We start from the raw sequence: 17670 nt of genomic DNA, 5'->3' as shown, positions 1-17670 counted from the left end.
TATTTTACCACATGTAAACCACACAATAACCAAATTCTGTAAACTCAGCATTGTAATCCTTATAGAGAATAAACTTTGAATTTGAATTTGAATAATTACTATCGCATTTGCTTTGTCTCTTTCGTAACGTGAAGTCCAGGATCTTTCCTTAATTCATGGTATAACTTAACAAATCTGCAACACAACTCTCCTCAGATTCTTAAGTTATGCCATGAATTAAATAATTTTTTTTTTTTATTCACCGGTATTCTCCCGGCCCGGGTCTTTTCCAAGTAGTGGTGACCCGGCCTTGGCTCCCTATCTGGGGAGTGTTTCGAGACTTAAGTCTCCCATGGGAGGAGGTACAAGTACCTCCTCATCTTTAGGACCAAGTGTCCCCAGGCCTAGCCACATTCCCCGCCCTCACGGGGCTCGTAGGGAGAAGCTAGGCCTCTGGTCTGCCATCTACCCCGCCTCAAAGGGGCTCGTGGGGATGGCAGTCTTATGAGCTGCAGATGGTAGCAAGCTCAGACCTTATTAAATTAAGTAAAGATCCTGGATTTAATCTTACGAAACAAAATGTGATAGTAATTACGAACAAGGTAGATTATAGTGGAAAAATAACCATATAAGACAGGGGTTCTTACATGCCTCGTAATTAACCTTGCCATTTGAAAAATGGTAAGATGATACCAACAAGATGTGAAAAAAGACTTGTGTACACTTCAAGTCCCTCAGCCTTGGAAGACTGAGGAACTGATTATCACATCTTCTGTATACTCCTACATTTTTCACCGTTCTTGTATTGATAAAGCCACAGGATGGAGAAATGTCTACTAGTAAACATACCCAGATGTTGCCACGTATCTAATTCTTCAGCTTAAATCAGGAAAGCCTTCACAAGCACCAAGGCACACCCCAGGAAGACTAAAAACACACGAGAGTAGATAAAATGGCAGCGTGAAGGGGTAGGGAGGGTTGGCTATATATTGTATCTGGCCCAGAGATGAGGTCCAGTTGGCCACTCACATCAAGTTGAGTGACCACGTCTAGCAGCTAACCCATATTCTAGCCACATCAATGATTTTCAAGGTGGGAAAAATATTGATTCATTTTAACAGTGGTTTGGTGATACTGAGAAGCTCTATATAAACACATCTGTGTACCTTTCAGGCAGTGTACTAAATGATTATAACCGTAATTTTTAAAGTGGAAGGGTAAGCCAGTGGAAGGCCTCGGTCAGATGACCAGAAACTGTTCTGTCTCCTCACCAATGCAACTAATTATTCTAATATTTTTAAAACTAATAATTTATTAGCTAAAACTGCCTCTCGTTACCCTGAAAATTTAGTCATGTGCATGTTATAAGTTAGATTAACGAGTGTTTATTTTCAAAACAGGGAAACGTACCTATTATCATTACGACCTTACCTTACCTGGAGGTAACGTAAGGTCGTAATGATAATAGGCAACAAAAAAACCTTACAAACAATTAATTACCATTGTAACTTACTCAGATAGCGGTACATGTGTGCACTGTGGCTCAGCCATGAAATGGAACTAAGAAGGGGTCATGCCATCCTCAAATACTTTTTATTGTATTTTTCAATTAATCCCTAATTTTCCCTGCTGACCAGTGACCACAAAAGCACACTAGTTTAATAAAAATTCACTTATATGCTGAAAAACACGTTTATAAAAAACAATATCTTCGATTTTTTCCAAAATTTCTGATTTCTCAGCACCTCAAAATTGAAATCCTGGTTGAGCATTGAGTCCCTAGACCCTTTTGAGTGCCTCCTGCAGGATGGATATGGGTGCATACCTGGAAAGGTTTTCGGGGGTCAACGCCCCCGCGGCCCGGTCTGAGACCAGGCCTCATGCATAATACAGCTATTAACTTATTAGTTATTTTCAACTAACTTTTTTGGGTTATCCTTAAGTTAGTTAGTTAGTTAGTTAAAGATTAGCCGGTATTCTCCCGGCCCGGGCCTTGTCCAAGTGGTGGCCCGGCCTTGGCTCCCTCTTTAGGGAGTGTCTGAGACCTAAGTCTCCCATGGGAGGAGGCACAAGTACCTCCTCATCTTTGGGACCAACTGTCCCCAGGCCTAGCCACAAGCTAGGCCTCTCTGGTCTGCCATCCCCGCCCCAAGGGGGCTAATGGGAATGACAGTCTTGTGAGCTATAAGCTCGGACTCAGGCACCTACCCTACCCTAGAAGGGTTAGGAATGGTGTCGATCTTATCCTTAAGTAATTAACATAGCATGTTATTAGTGAATTAACACAGTAAACAAGTGACATGGTAATATATACAGCAACAACTATAAAAATGTGAGGAATCACGAAGGCGTTTGGAGATTCACTATTTTTTTTCACAGTACAAACACAAATGTTTATTTAAAAACTTGCATTTGTGGTCACAGTGATGGCCTATGCTAACCTTCCTATGGTGTAGAAATATACCTAGTTGGACGAATCTTATTGTGGCTAGCTGGTCTAGTGGCTAACGCGACGGTCTGGAGTTTTGAGACTCTCTGACCGCGAGTTCTATCCCACCCGTGGTATAAATAACAAAAAGGCACAATACCGTGACTGGAACGATACACAAATAACCCGCACATAAAAGAGAGAAGCTTACGACGACGTTTCGGTCCGACTTGGACCATTGACAAAGTCACACTGTGACTTTGTCAATGGTCCAAGTCGGACCGAAACGTCGTCGTAAGCTTCTCTCTTTTATGTGCGGGTTATTTGTGTATCACCCGTTGTATGGTTTGTTTACAATCGTGTCATTGAGATTTCGTGAGTCATGGAGACAAATGTGTATTCCTTTGCATAGCAAACAATGTGAGATTTAGGCCTCATAAGATATTAATAAGAGAGTCACTAGCATGCCTGAGCATTTCTGGCAGTGGCCGTTTTGCAAATGTTATTAGGTACGATAATTGTACTTTAGTGTACCTATACTTGTACCTTAGAAGCTAAAACGTTGTATGGTTTTAAAAATAGGTTAGATAAATACATGAGTGGGTGTGGGCGGATGCGAGTTGGACCTGACTAGCTTGTGTTACTAGGTCAGATGCTGTTCTCTTTCCTTAAGTGAATGTGACCTGACCTGACTAGGTTGGGTCATTGGCTTGGGCCGGTGGAGGACTTTGACCTGCCTCCCATGGGCCAGTAGACCTGCTGCAGTGTTCCTTCTTTCTTATGTTATGTAAATAAACTTACTTATTACACAGCCTAATATATTAGTAGGGGATTAATGTGTTCTGTAACGTAATAATGACTCACATATATTGTTGCAGGTGTTGGGGGTGTTGGCGGTGCTGGCTGCGGTGGTCAACGCTGAGCCTCGCTACGCCAGACCTGGAGGTAAGTAACCATGTTATAAACCTTGGTAATAAATACCGACAAGTTGGTTAAGAAAGACACGTAAGCAAACACTATGACATATTTATTAGAAAACGTTTCGGTCCTGGGACCTTGATCACTTCTAGATGTCATAGTGTTTGCTTACGTGTCTTTCTAAACCAAGTAACCATACCTGGAGTATACCTGGAGAGAGTTCCGGGAGTCAACGCCCCCGCGACCCGGTCTCTGACTAGGCCTCATGGTGGATCAGGGCCTGATCAACCAGGCTGTTGTAATAAAGTTGGTAGAATTACCGACAATATGTAAAGTAAAAGGACACAAGTGCAACTAATGTGACATTTATTGTGGCAACGTTTCGCTCTCCAGGTAATGGCTTGATAAAGCTCCTGAAGAGCGAAACGTTGCCACAATCAGGCTGTTACTGTTGGCCGCATGCAACCCGACGTACGAACCACAGCCCGCCTGATCTGGTACTGACTTTAGGTGCCTGTCCAGTGCCTGCTTGAAGACAACCAGGGATCTATTGGTAATCCCCCTTATGCTGAAACATCCAAGAATAGTGACCCAGATGAGTCAAAGGGATGTGAGAAAGTATTTATTCAGTTACAGAGTAGTCAGGATGTGGAATAGCCTAGCAAGTGAGGTAGTAGAGGCAGAAACTATACATAGCTTTAAGATGAGGTATGATAAAGCTCATGGAGCAGGGAGAGAGAGGACCTAGTAGCACCCAGTGAAGAGGTGGGGCCAGGAGCTGAGTATCGACCCCTGCAACCACAATTAGGTGAGTACCCCTGGGTTCGATTCAAGGAAAAGTCAACTTCATTGTCTCAAGACCTTCACCGGTATCAAGACCCCTTCACCGGTATCAAGACCCCTTCACCGGTATCAAGACCCCTTCATCGGTATCAAGACCCCTTCATATGTATCAAGACCCCTTCACCGGTATCAAGACCCCTTCATCTGTATCAAGACCCCCTCACAGGTATCAAGACCTCTTCACCGGTATCAAGACCCCTTCATCGGTATCAAGACCCCATTCACCGGTATCAAGACCCCTTCATCGGTATCAAGACCTCTTCACCGGTATCAAGACCCCTTCACCGGTATCAAGACCCCTTCACCGGTATCAAGACCCCATTCACCGGTATCAAGACCCCTTCACCGGTATCAAGTCATAAACATCCCTTGAAGGGAGCTGTCAGTAAGAGGTCCAAACCCACATGGAGACAATACTAATAATTATTTCTACAAGTACAAGGTACACACACCATAGCTGACGCCAGTGACATAATATATAGAAAGCCCCTTGTTATGCAGAACTATCATGTGGGAGTTCGACACGTGGATTAGGTAAAGAAATACTCACGTAGGCTGGTAGTACGTATAATTACAGATAATGTGGAGTGCGCCCTTACAGCCGTACCTATCTCTCTGCTCTCTTAACACTGACTGACTGGCCGCCCACAGTACCCATATGTGAGGGGGTCTTTGAATAATGCCAGGTCAGCGCAATATGAGTTCAGATAGTGACTCAGGCAGAGACGGTTGGTCGTTGAGTCAACGGTACACTGGTTACTGGTAACTGGTTACTACTACTGAGAGAACATTTACTGCAAATTAGGTCAATTTTGTCCCCAGGATGCGACCCACAACAGTCGACTAACACCCAGGTACCTATTTTACTGCTAGGTGAACAGGGACAGCAGGTGTCTTAAGGAAACACGTCCTGTTTCCACCCGTACCGGGAATCGAACCACGGACTTCAGTGTGTGAGCTAAGTGCGCTACCAACGGAGCTACGGGTTGTACTATGAACACAATGGGTAGTCGAAGTACCTGCAGCACCTGGTCGTAACTGAGTCAACAGCACTCAGCAGGGTAGAACAAGGCAATTACAACTACAACTAACCCATCTCTTTGGGTAGGACCTACTTCCACTGGGGAATCTCTCCTACCAGTGACTATGCCCTCGTCTACTACCCGTCCCATTTCCACCTGACGTTACTATATAAGCGCCAGGCGCCTTGCTTCTGCTTCAGAATCTCCACAACTATGGTGCTCTTCGCACCTACTGCTAGGTTGAGGGACTGATTACCTCATCTTCTGTACATAGTTCTTCTGTCTTCAAGTTATGTCCTGGAATTTGTATTGATAAAGCTACTGGATGGCGAAACGTCTACAATAAAGATACCCAGATGTTGCACAAGTGTCTCAATTTCATCAAGAATAAGTAAGATTATTCAGGGATACACAAATATACTTACATAGATTATTATACACAGCAGCATGTGTAGACAACCTGGAATAACCCCCCCCCCCCAAAAAAAAAAAAAAAAAAGTCAGGAACTTATTTCCATTGAGGTCTCTTTAATACCTTATTATTATACCATAACAGAGATAATATCTTATTATAATGTAAATGAGATATCTTATTATCATACTATAAAGGAGATATACTAGGAATAGGGTAAAATTAATTAGGCTTGTAACTGCTACAGTCCTGCTACACATTTTGTCTGACCTTGTATATTCATCACATATATTTCTATATTTTAACCACGGGGATGAGGATGCAATTAGTTTTGAAGCACCCACACCACCGAATGTCCTTGGATCACTGTACAACACCTAGCTCTGCCGGGTGCGTGATTCTTGTAGGATTGTATGGTCCCGTGGGTTAGAGCGTCATGGAATTTTCGCTCACTATAAGGCAAGCTAAAACAACATGGGTTCGAATCCTGGACTAGTCGCAGTGTTAATAATTTATTTTAATATAATGCCTACATTCTCAATAATTTATCTTTATACAAAAAATATATATCCTCTCCGCTCCTCCTTAGGTGCCTTCCATTCTTTAATGAATCAAATGCACTATTCCAGAATTATAAACCCACATTTTCGGCATTTGAATCCCATCCATCCATTACTTCACACACTTTCAATCCGTCCACTGCCCCACCAACCTTCTCCATAGTTACGATTTTTTTCATACTAACAAATCCTATTCTTCCCTCCTTCATTCCTGAAAATCCCCATCTTATCATCCGAGTTTGTTGGTTTAAAACCTTCACGTCCTTACCTAGAGGTTCACATATTTTTACTCTTAACTGTCAGAGTTCATTTGCAAACAGTATTATCTTCATGATAAAAACAGGAATCAAGGTTAGGTAAACATCCTGGAGACCGAAACGTTGCCACAATAAAATAACGCATTAGTTGCACATGTATCCTCGTACCTAACACTATAAAAACACTCCGAAATTTCCCATTTCAGATCATGAGCCACTTGGCGGCATCAGAGCACTTCCAGAGCGGCTAGCTCGCCGTGTATGTTACTATGAGACCTGGGCCCGCTATAGACCAGATGAAGTCCATTATGACATCGAAGATATCCCTGCTGACCTCTGTACTCACCTTATCTACTCCTTCTGTGGTGTGTCCAACGTCACTTGGGAGGTCATGGTCCTGGATCCTGAGGTGAGATGTAAATATATGTCTTGGTATAATAGATGACCCAACAAAGCTATATAAATCTTGTAATATATTAAGAGATGCGGATCTTTTGTGTCGTTCTCGTGAATAAACATAATTCTATGACATAAAATAAGATAAAAAAAAGGCACAATACCGGGACTGGAACGATACACAAATAACCCGCACATAGAAGAGAGGAGCTTACGACGACGTTTCGGTCCGACTTGGACCATTTACAAAGTCACACTAACCAAAAGTGGAGCAGGACGGGTACCTCTTCCTGCCTATATACAGCCGTCCTGCTCCACTTCTGGTTAGTGTGACTTTGTAAATGGTCCAAGTCGGACCGAAACGTCGTCGTAAGCTCCTCTCTTCTATGTGCGGGTTATTTGTATATAAAATAAGATCGTATGACAAACTGGGAATCCAACCAAAGATCAAATAAACGTTGATAAAAAAATCACCATCCATAGAAAGATTAGTCACAAAATTAAAATATAAAATATTTATACCTTCCTATTACTAATTAATGTAAGAATCATCAACTTAGCATTTATATATATAAATAATAGGAAATATTTTCCACAATGTAGCCTAGTGGAGATTATTATTATTATTATTATTATTATTATTATTATTATTATTATTATAAAGAAACGCTAAACCACAAGGGCTATACAGCGCTGCAGGGCAGGAAGGAAGCGAGGGTATTAGGTGACAAAAGGGAGATGGATGAGTAATAGGTTACGGAGAACAGCGGGGCAGTGGATGGTGAAAGGGTAGAGGAGATTGAGGTAGAAAGGGCTGAGGGGAGTGCGAAAGGTTTCATCATCAGAGTTTGTGGAGTAAATCAGTCGTTGTCAAGAAGTCAATGAGAGAGTCAGGATTAAAGGAGGGTCCATCAGCAAGAAGGGAAGGTAAAGAGAGAGTAGTAGAACGAAGACGACGTTGGAGGTAAATTCTGCGTGCTCGTTGATAGAGAGGGCAGTCTAACAGAATGTAGCTAATTGATACTGGAACTTGACACTGCTCACAGAGAGGAACAGGGTGCCTCTCCATGAGATACCCAAGAGTAAGACTGAGTGTGGCCAATGCGAAGGCGGGAGAGAGTGGTCTCCCAACCTCGACACTGATGACGAGAAGACGGCCAGTAGTCTAGTGGAGAGAAAACTGAATTATCTCATATTAATTTGCTGGTTATTGTCACATTTCCCCCACTGAACCTCAAATGCTTTTCCTAGGTCAAAATTCCTCTTTAAAAAATCTATTTGAACTCCATTATAATTTCTACATTGTACATTTCAAATGAAGAATATTACCTTTGGATACAAAAACGTTGATATATGTGTGGGATCCGTCTATTATGTGACGTGTATTAGATTTGTTTTGCTGTCCCTTGAGGTATATAATGAATTATTTCAATTGACACTATCTACTTTATACCCCATGTAGAAAATTGTTGACTTGTTAATGATTAATAGTCAGCCAACAGAACGTGGGACTCTGTACTGGATAGATAATTGATTCGGAGTCTACGTCTTAATAAAACTCAAAATTTAGGACCGTGTGGTCTCTTAGAAATACATATAATTAATAATAACAAATATGTAAAGAGAATCTCGCGTCATCACAGCTGGACATCAATGCTGATGGGTACCGGCGCTTCGTGGCTCTGAAGGACAAGTACCCTGACCTGAAGACAATGATTGCAGTTGGTGGCTGGGCTGAGGGAGGTAAAAAGTACTCTCAGATGGTCGGCGTAGCTGAACGAAGACAATCTTTCGTCAGGAGTGTTGTTCGTAAGTACCCTATCATTATACTAATGACATACAGTATTGACCAGTTGAAGCTTTCCATGCCAGTGCTTAGATTAGGTAAAATTCGTCAAGGGGAACTGCATTAAAAAAAAAAATACCACGGGTGGGAATAGAACCCGCGATCAGAGTCATAAAACTCCAGACCGACTCGCTAGCCACTCTCTAGGAGTCTAGCAATTAACTATGCTTAATTTTAACAAACATGAAGTATACAAAGCAGTTACTACTTAGTACTCTACAGTACTATACGTCAAATTAAATACTGTGGAGTGACAGTATGAACAATATTCCAATAGAGTTGCTGACAGACTACGGCTTCGATGGATTCGATCTGGATTGGGAGTACCCCGGAGCGACTGACCGTGGTGGTACTTATGCTGACAAGGATAATTACTTAAAATTGGTAAGTGTGTTTATAATTCTTAAAATACGTAAAAAATATCACTGGTTTCCATAATTAACAATCTCGATATAACGTTATTTTTTTAATCTAGGTTCAAGAACTGAGAGCAGCATTCGACCAAGTAGGTGCTGGATGGGACCTGACAGCGGCCGTACCTGTGGCCAGGTTCAGACTGCAGGATGGATACCATGTTCCAGAGCTGTGCAGGTCAGTCGACACAAGCAAACACCTTTCTCACAATATTCACAGTATCTCTAATGATTATCACTAATGTGCTTAGCGATAATAGTTGTTTCTGGAATGTGACTGATATAATATACGATGGTAAAGTTTTGGTAATGTTACAGCTTGCTGGACGCCATTCACATGATGACCTATGACCTGAGGGGGAACTGGTGTGGCTTCGCTGACGTGCATTCCATGCTGTACAAGCGACCCAAGTACGACGAAGGTGGTTACGAGAAGCTCAACGGTGTAAGTCCACTCTTACTACTTATTACACTTGTTACGTTAATAAGAACATAAGATGCTAGCTTCGAACACTCTACTTGACAGGGAGTTCCACCCGTTTACTAAACCAGTGTTTTCCTATATCGTTTTATATCTAATTTTATCTTTTGATTTATTGGTCAGCATCCTATTTACATCTTGATTAATACGTGTTTTCCGCTTGTTTAATCATATCTCGCCTCAGTCTACGTCTTTCAAGAGTACATATTCTGTTTTCCTTAATGTGTATGAAGCTTACGTGAGACATTAGTTATTGTTCTTAATTTATTCTGCAGGGGCATAAAACCTGACACGGATATTCATTAGATGGCCCGTCCAGTGGTGCCACACATCTTTTTTGACTTTGATATATACCAAACTAGCATGGATGAGAGAGTAGGGGAGCTGGTGTAAGTAAGTGTATTCAGGTATACACAAATACAGTTACATAGAATTATCACACATAGCAGCATATGTGTAGAGAACCTAGGATAACCCAAAAAAGTCAGACAGAGTGACTTATTTCCATTGGTGGGAGGGATGCAGTTTTATTACCTTTTAATCTTTTGACTGAGTTAAAAAATTCACGTGTCCTCTGAACAAACATACTAGGCATATGTTTTATTATTTGTGTCTTAAAATTCACGTGTCCTCTGAACAAACATACTAGGCATATGTTTTATTATTTGTGTCTTAAAATTCACGTGTCCTCTGAACAAACATACTAGGCATATGTTTTATTATTTGTGTCTTAAAATTCACGTGTCCTCTGAACAAACATACTAGGCATATGTTTTATTATTTGTGTCTTAAAATTCACGTGTCCTCTGAACAAACATACTAGGCATATGTTTTATTATTTGTGTCTTAAAATTCACGTGTCCTCTGAACAAACATACTAGGCATATGTTTTATTATTTGTGTCTTAAAATTCACGTGTCCTCTGAACAAACATACTAGGCATATGTTTTATTATTTGTGTCTTAAAATTCACGTGTCCTCTGAACAAACATACTAGGCATATGTTTTATTATTTGTGTCTTAAAATTCACGTGTCCTCTGAACAAACATACTAGGCATATGTTTTATTATTTGTGTCTTAAAATTCACGTGTCCTCTGAACAAACATACTAGGCATATGTTTTATTATTTGTGTCTTAAAATTCACGTGTCCTCTGAACAAACATACTAGGCATATGTTTTATTATTTGTGTCTTAAAATTCACGTGTCCTCTGAACAAACATACTAGGCATATGTTTTATTATTTGTGTCTTAAAATTCACGTGTCCTCTGAACAAACATACTAGGCATATGTTTTATTATTTGTGTCTTAAAATTCACGTGTCCTCTGAACAAACATACTAGGCATATGTTTTATTATTTGTGTCTTAAAATTCACGTGTCCTCTGAACAAACATACTAGGCATATGTTTTATTATTTGTGTCTTAAAATTCACGTGTCCTCTGAACAAACATACTAGGCATATGTTTTATTATTTGTGTCTTAAAATTCACGTGTCCTCTGAACAAACATACTAGGCATATGTTTTATTATTTGTGTCTTAAAATTCACGTGTCCTCTGAACAAACATACTAGGCATATGTTTTATTATTTGTGTCTTAAAATTCACGTGTCCTCTGAACAAACATACTAGGCATATGTTTTATTATTTGTGTCTTAAAATTCACGTGTCCTCTGAACAAACATACTAGGCATATGTTTTATTATTTGTGTCTTAAAATTCACGTGTCCTCTGAACAAACATACTAGGCATATGTTTTATTATTTGTGTCTTAAAATTCACGTGTCCTCTGAACAAACATACTAGGCATATGTTTTATTATTTGTGTCTTAAAATTCACGTGTCCTCTGAACAAACATACTAGGCATATGTTTTATTATTTGTGTCTTAAAATTCACGTGTCCTCTGAACAAACATACTAGGCATATGTTTTATTATTTGTGTCTTAAAATTCACGTGTCCTCTGAACAAACATACTAGGCATATGTTTTATTATTTGTGTCTTAAAATTCACGTGTCCTCTGAACAAACATACTAGGCATATGTTTTATTATTTGTGTCTTAAAATTCACGTGTCCTCTGAACAAACATACTAGGCATATGTTTTATTATTTGTGTCTTAAAATTCACGTGTCCTCTGAACAAACATACTAGGCATATGTTTTATTATTTGTGTCTTAAAATTCACGTGTCCTCTGAACAAACATACTAGGCATATGTTTTATTATTTGTGTCTTAAAATTCACGTGTCCTCTGAACAAACATACTAGGCATATGTTTTATTATTTGTGTCTTAAAATTCACGTGTCCTCTGAACAAACATACTAGGCATATGTTTTATTATTTGTGTCTTAAAATTCACGTGTCCTCTGAACAAACATACTAGGCATATGTTTTATTATTTGTGTCTTAAAATTCACGTGTCCTCTGAACAAACATACTAGGCATATGTTTTATTATTTGTGTCTTAAAATTCACGTGTCCTCTGAACAAACATACTAGGCATATGTTTTATTATTTGTGTCTTAAAATTCACGTGTCCTCTGAACAAACATACTAGGCATATGTTTTATTATTTGTGTCTTAAAATTCACGTGTCCTCTGAACAAACATACTAGGCATATGTTTTATTATTTGTGTCTTAAAATTCACGTGTCCTCTGAACAAACATACTAGGCATATGTTTTATTATTTGTGTCTTAAAATTCACGTGTCCTCTGAACAAACATACTAGGCATATGTTTTATTATTTGTGTCTTAAAATTCACGTGTCCTCTGAACAAACATACTAGGCATATGTTTTATTATTTGTGTCTTAAAATTCACGTGTCCTCTGAACAAACATACTAGGCATATGTTTTATTATTTGTGTCTTAAAATTCACGTGTCCTCTGAACAAACATACTAGGCATATGTTTTATTATTTGTGTCTTAAAATTCACGTGTCCTCTGAACAAACATACTAGGCATATGTTTTATTATTTGTGTCTTAAAATTCACGTGTCCTCTGAACAAACATACTAGGCATATGTTTTATTATTTGTGTCTTAAAATTCACGTGTCCTCTGAACAAACATACTAGGCATATGTTTTATTATTTGTGTCTTAAAATTCACGTGTCCTCTGAACAAACATACTAGGCATATGTTTTATTATTTGTGTCTTAAAATTCACGTGTCCTCTGAACAAACATACTAGGCATATGTTTTATTATTTGTGTCTTAAAATTCACGTGTCCTCTGAACAAACATACTAGGCATATGTTTTATTATTTGTGTCTTAAAATTCACGTGTCCTCTGAACAAACATACCACGGGTGGGGTTCGAACCCCACCCGTGGTATAGTTTGTTTACAATCGTGTCATACGATTTCGTGAGTCACGTGTCCTCTAGTTATGAATGACGCTACGAAAACAATACAGAGAAGCTTCTGTCGTGCCATGTATGTGTAGAGCTTTATCAAGTCATGATAAAGCTCTATCCTATGGGAATTGTCCTAATAAAAGATTGTTCTGTACAGTGTTCAGACCCCCATGAATAATTCTTGTACTGTTTTCCTGGTACTATGTAGAACGACGCTGTCTTGCTGTGGGAGGAATTTGGGTGTCCCGTTGACAAGCTGGTACTGGGTACTCCCTTCTACGGTCGCACTTACACCCTTGGCAGCCCTGAAAACAATGACATCCACGCTTCCATTAAACAGTGGGTGGGTGGTGGAAACCCTGGTCCCTATACCAACGCCACGGGCACCTTGGCATATTTCGAGGTAATGTAATCACACTGGGCCAGTTATTATATTCAAAGGTAAATTCTACTCACTTGATCCGGTCAAAAGAGAAAAAAATGCACTCAGACCACGATGGAAGTCTTTATATTTGAGATATAATAAATAATAGCCAGTACGAAGGGGTAACTATACAAATGTCACTAAGGAAGACTTCTCATTTAGATCTGCAAGATGATGTTGGATGACACAGCTTGGGAAGACCGCTACGATGATGTTGGACTCGTTCCCTACACAACCAAGGGTAACATCTTAATATTAACTGTTAGATAAATTACGGTAATTAGCTTCAGTATAAAGCAGTTATACCATGACAAAATTTCAAAACATCCTCCAGAAAGGAGAAAAATGGTTGGCAAAAGCTTCTGAAACTCGCTCAAGCTGAAGCCTCAGCTTCAGCTAAGACCAATTTAGCACTGTCAGGAAGCCCTGGTGGTGATAAAAGATATAAAATACCAACACGATGGGATTTAATAAAGCTGGTAGACTAGTAATTGTAAAAATGATTATGTGGTAATCAATGTGTACTGCGGACAGATGACCAGTGGGTAGGATACGAGGACCCAGACAGCCTCAAGATTAAGATGGACTTCATCAAGGAGACGAAAATGCTTGGTGCCATGACCTGGGCCATAGACCAGGATGACTACCTGGGATGGTGCAACTTAGGCAAAAATCCCATGATGAAGTAAGTTTTAATGTGTAACTTAAACTTAATCCTAAATATATAAAAATGGAATTCATCGTTCAAGGGCCTCATTATTTTACGTTATGAGTGGTTCGTCTCACGTGATACCTTTAGAAATAATATAAGTGTATTCTCCACAAATTCTGAGATCACTGTTTGTGAAAATTGAACTTAAAGACACTTTCCTTGTATTGCAGCGTGATTTATGAAGGTATGAAGGATTATATTGTTCCTGTGGCGCCCACTACCACCACTACGGTGAGTCATTATTATTAGTAGTAGCAGTAGTAGTTATAGTAAACGACTATTTATACTATGAATCTTTGTCAAACCCTTTTACAAAAATTGTGCCAACCCATATGCTTCCATTTTACCAAAACAATGTGCTGATTTTGTCCAATTTCGATTCCTCGAAGCACTCCATTTTCCCCATTATGTTTTTCTCCCATTTGTAAACCTCAGTCATATCCTCCCTCGTTCTGTATCTCTCAAGAATAATTTAAGGGTTTTTAACCTATATTGGAAAAATCCTCAAACAGGAAATAAATCTGTCATCTTTGTGTGTCTCAGACATCACATAATCTGTGATGTCTCATCAGTGATACATCCTCTTATAGGAACAAGATTTTTGGTGTATATTTAATTCTGTTAATGCTATTGGGGTCTTCAGATTTCTTTTTGCCAAAATTTATATAGTAATTTATGGTCAAAGTGGAACTTGTCATAATCACAGACCTAAAAGTTTGTCTTAAAACTGATGGTGCAGAGATTAGCGTGTTTGTGTTGTATCAATGTTCCTTTTAAAATTAATATTAGCAAAATTGGATATAAGGTGGAAAAATATACACTAGCCCACATAGTGGCCTTTATCAAGTCACAAACATCTGTTTGTAACCTGATAAAGCCCACTGTGTGGTCGAAACGTAGTCGATACCTGGAGTATACCTGGAGAGGGCTCCAGGGGTCAACGCCCCGGCGGCCCGGTCTGTGACCAGGCCTCATGGTGTATCAGGATTTCATTATACTGTATTTGTGTCTACTTTTCCAACATGTCTATATGTTATACTATTTATCTCCAGGTATACTCCAGGATGTAAGGTATTGCGCTGCCATCCTGTTATGTAAATAACATGAACAAGAGTTGTGCGTCCAGTACGCTGTCTCTTCATAATAATACATTCTTAATTAAGTAAATAAGAGGAATATTCTTCCACAGAGAAATCCATGGGAACCCACAACCCCTCACTCCACAACTAGGGACCCTAACGCTCCCACAACCACCACTACCACTAGGGACCCCAACGCGCCTACCACCACATTGGGACCCATAGACTGTAGTGTCCAGGACTACTGGCCTCACCCTGACTGTGATAAAGTGAGTACTACATTACTACTGTAATTTTAGTTACCAGAACTCTGCAGCCCAGTCTCTAGACCTATGATGTGCCTCCGTAATCTTTGACTACAGCCCACAGGATGGGTATGGGGTGCATAATATATATATTCAATTATACTACCTCACTGGCACAATGTCGACTCTCCCACCACCTCTTATTAAACATTAAAATGGTATAAAATACCGACAGATTGTCAGGTAAGACACATATGCAACAGTTAGGTATCTTTATTTTGAAACGTTTCGCCTACACAGTAGGCTTCTTCAGTCGAGTACAGAAAAGTTGATAGAAGCAGAAGATACTTGAAGACGATGTAATCAGTCCATCACCCTTAAAGTTTTGAGGTGGTCAGTCCCTCAGTCTGGAGAAGAGCATTGTTCGAAGTCTCTTCTGCTTCTATCAACTTTTCTGTACTCGACTGAAGAAGCCTACTGTGTAGGCGAAACGTTTCGAAATAAAGATACCTAACTGTTGCATGTGTGTCTTACCTAACAACCTCTTATTAACTTAATTTTTTATTACCCACGAATGATATCCTTAACTTTTAGGTATTTTTCAATTATCTAAACATTCACCGTTACTAAAGGTAAATTTAGTTATTATTCCTTGAAAGGAAAATGAGTTGTGGATTAACACAAAACAGACCTTGAAGGATCCCAAGAATAATCAACTAAATTTAACTCTGGCTCCACACTGACGAATGTTTGTGTTGTTTTTCAGTATTACTGGTGTTTCGACGGAGTGCCACACCTGGAGGAGTGTCCTGCTGGTACCTACTGGAGTCAAGCCAATAAGATATGTGACTGGCCACAGAACGTGGACACCTCTGACTGTAACATTCCCGCACGCAAGACTCACACCAAACAGAATCATGTTCAACCCCCTCCTGCCAAGCCAGCCCCTCACCAGCATGTAAAGGCTGTTCCTGCTCCTCCCCAACCAAAACACGTCAAGGCTGTTCCTGCTCCTCCCCAACCAAAACCCGTCAAGGCTGTTCCTGCTCCTCCCCAACCAAAACCCGTCAAGGCTGTTCCTGCTCCTCCCCAACCAAAACATGTCAATGCTATCCCCGCTGGCATAGCCGAAAAAATGTCTCCCATTGTGAAGAAGATGCTGAAGCCACATCCTTAGTTAAATAATGTTATTAACAGGTATAAAACAAACCCAGTTTAACATTAAAACCGATTTATGTTCCGAGACTTGCAAATACGACATTTCTCGACTTAAAAATTAAAAAAAAAAGATGACAATCTGCAATAAACTGATGTAATGAAAAATATAACTATATTCTTATGTATGCTAAAAACTGTATATAGTGAGTCGCTGTAATTAAATACCTCATAATACTCTTATCACGGCTTAAATAAAAACTAATACTCAATGACCAGCCTTATTTATCCTTAATAAGTCTAGTTACCAGTGACATATTATTATTATTATTATTATTATTATTATTATTATTATTATTATTATTTCCATTATTATTATTATTATTATTATTATTATTATTATTATTATTATTATTATTATTGTTATTTTTCTTTCTTTCAACACACCGGCAGTATCCCACCAAGGCAGGGTGGCCCAAAAGGAAAAACGAAAGTTTCTCCTTTTAAATTTAGTAATATATACAGGAGAAGGGGTTACTAGCCCCTTGCTCCCTGCATTTTAGTCGCCTCTTACAACACGCATGGCTTACGGAGGAAGAATTCTGTTCCACTTCCCCATGGAGATAAGAGGAAATAAACAAGAACAAGAACTAGAAAGAAAATAGAAGAAAACACAGAGGTGTGTGTATATATGTGCTTGTACATGTATGTGTGGTGTGACCTAAGTGTAAGTAGGCTGGAATATTGCTGCACACTAATAGCACCTTTCAAGGCAGGTGAAATTGCTGACCTAGAAAATGTACAGAGAACCTTCACGGCGCGCATAACGGAGATAAAACACCTCAATTACTGGGAGCGCTTGAGGTTCCTAAACCTGTATTCCCTGGAACGCAGGCGGGAGAGATACATGATTATATACACCTGGAAAATCCTAGAGGGACTAGTACCGAACTTGCACACGAAAATCACTCACTACGAAAGTAAAAGACTTGGCAGACGATGCAACATCCCCCCAATGAAAACCAGGGGTGTCACTAGCACGTTAAGAGACCATACAATAAGTGTCAGGGGCCCGAGACTGTTCAACTGCCTCCCAGCATACATAAGGGGGATTACCAACAGACCCCTGGCAGT

At 39.7% G+C, this 17670-nt stretch overlaps 1 protein-coding gene across 1 annotated transcript; it reads left to right on the top strand.

Moving 5' to 3' along the window:
- The first annotated feature begins 932 nt into the window (after positions 1-932).
- On the top strand, positions 933-16808 carry LOC128701732 (endochitinase). Its single transcript, XM_070105025.1, has 13 exons — positions 933-1071; positions 3286-3352; positions 6626-6828; positions 8459-8624; positions 8939-9045; positions 9137-9252; positions 9393-9519; positions 13130-13324; positions 13508-13586; positions 13880-14030; positions 14228-14288; positions 15247-15405; positions 16148-16808. The coding sequence occupies exons 1-13, from the start codon at positions 1060-1062 to the stop codon at positions 16556-16558; spliced, it is 1854 nt and encodes a 617-aa protein (XP_069961126.1). The 5' UTR covers positions 933-1059; the 3' UTR covers positions 16559-16808.
- The last annotated feature ends 862 nt before the right edge of the window (positions 16809-17670 follow it).

The sequence above is a fragment of the Cherax quadricarinatus genome, chromosome 96 (genome assembly GCF_038502225.1).
Source record: "Cherax quadricarinatus isolate ZL_2023a chromosome 96, ASM3850222v1, whole genome shotgun sequence".
Lineage (NCBI taxonomy): Eukaryota > Metazoa > Arthropoda > Malacostraca > Decapoda > Parastacidae > Cherax > Cherax quadricarinatus.
The sequence above is the reverse complement of the archived record's forward strand: the minus strand, read 5'-3'. Positions and strand labels throughout refer to the sequence as shown.

What these genes read in the sequence shown, in the direction of transcription:
- LOC128701732 (XM_070105025.1), top strand. An exon ending in TCGCTACGCCAGACCTGGAG is followed by an intron (nt 3,353 to 6,625) that starts GTAAGTAACCAT and finishes TTCCCATTTCAG; the next exon opens with ATCATGAGCCACTTGGCGGC. An exon ending in GCACCTTGGCATATTTCGAG is followed by an intron (nt 13,325 to 13,507) that starts GTAATGTAATCA and finishes CTTCTCATTTAG; the next exon opens with ATCTGCAAGATGATGTTGGA.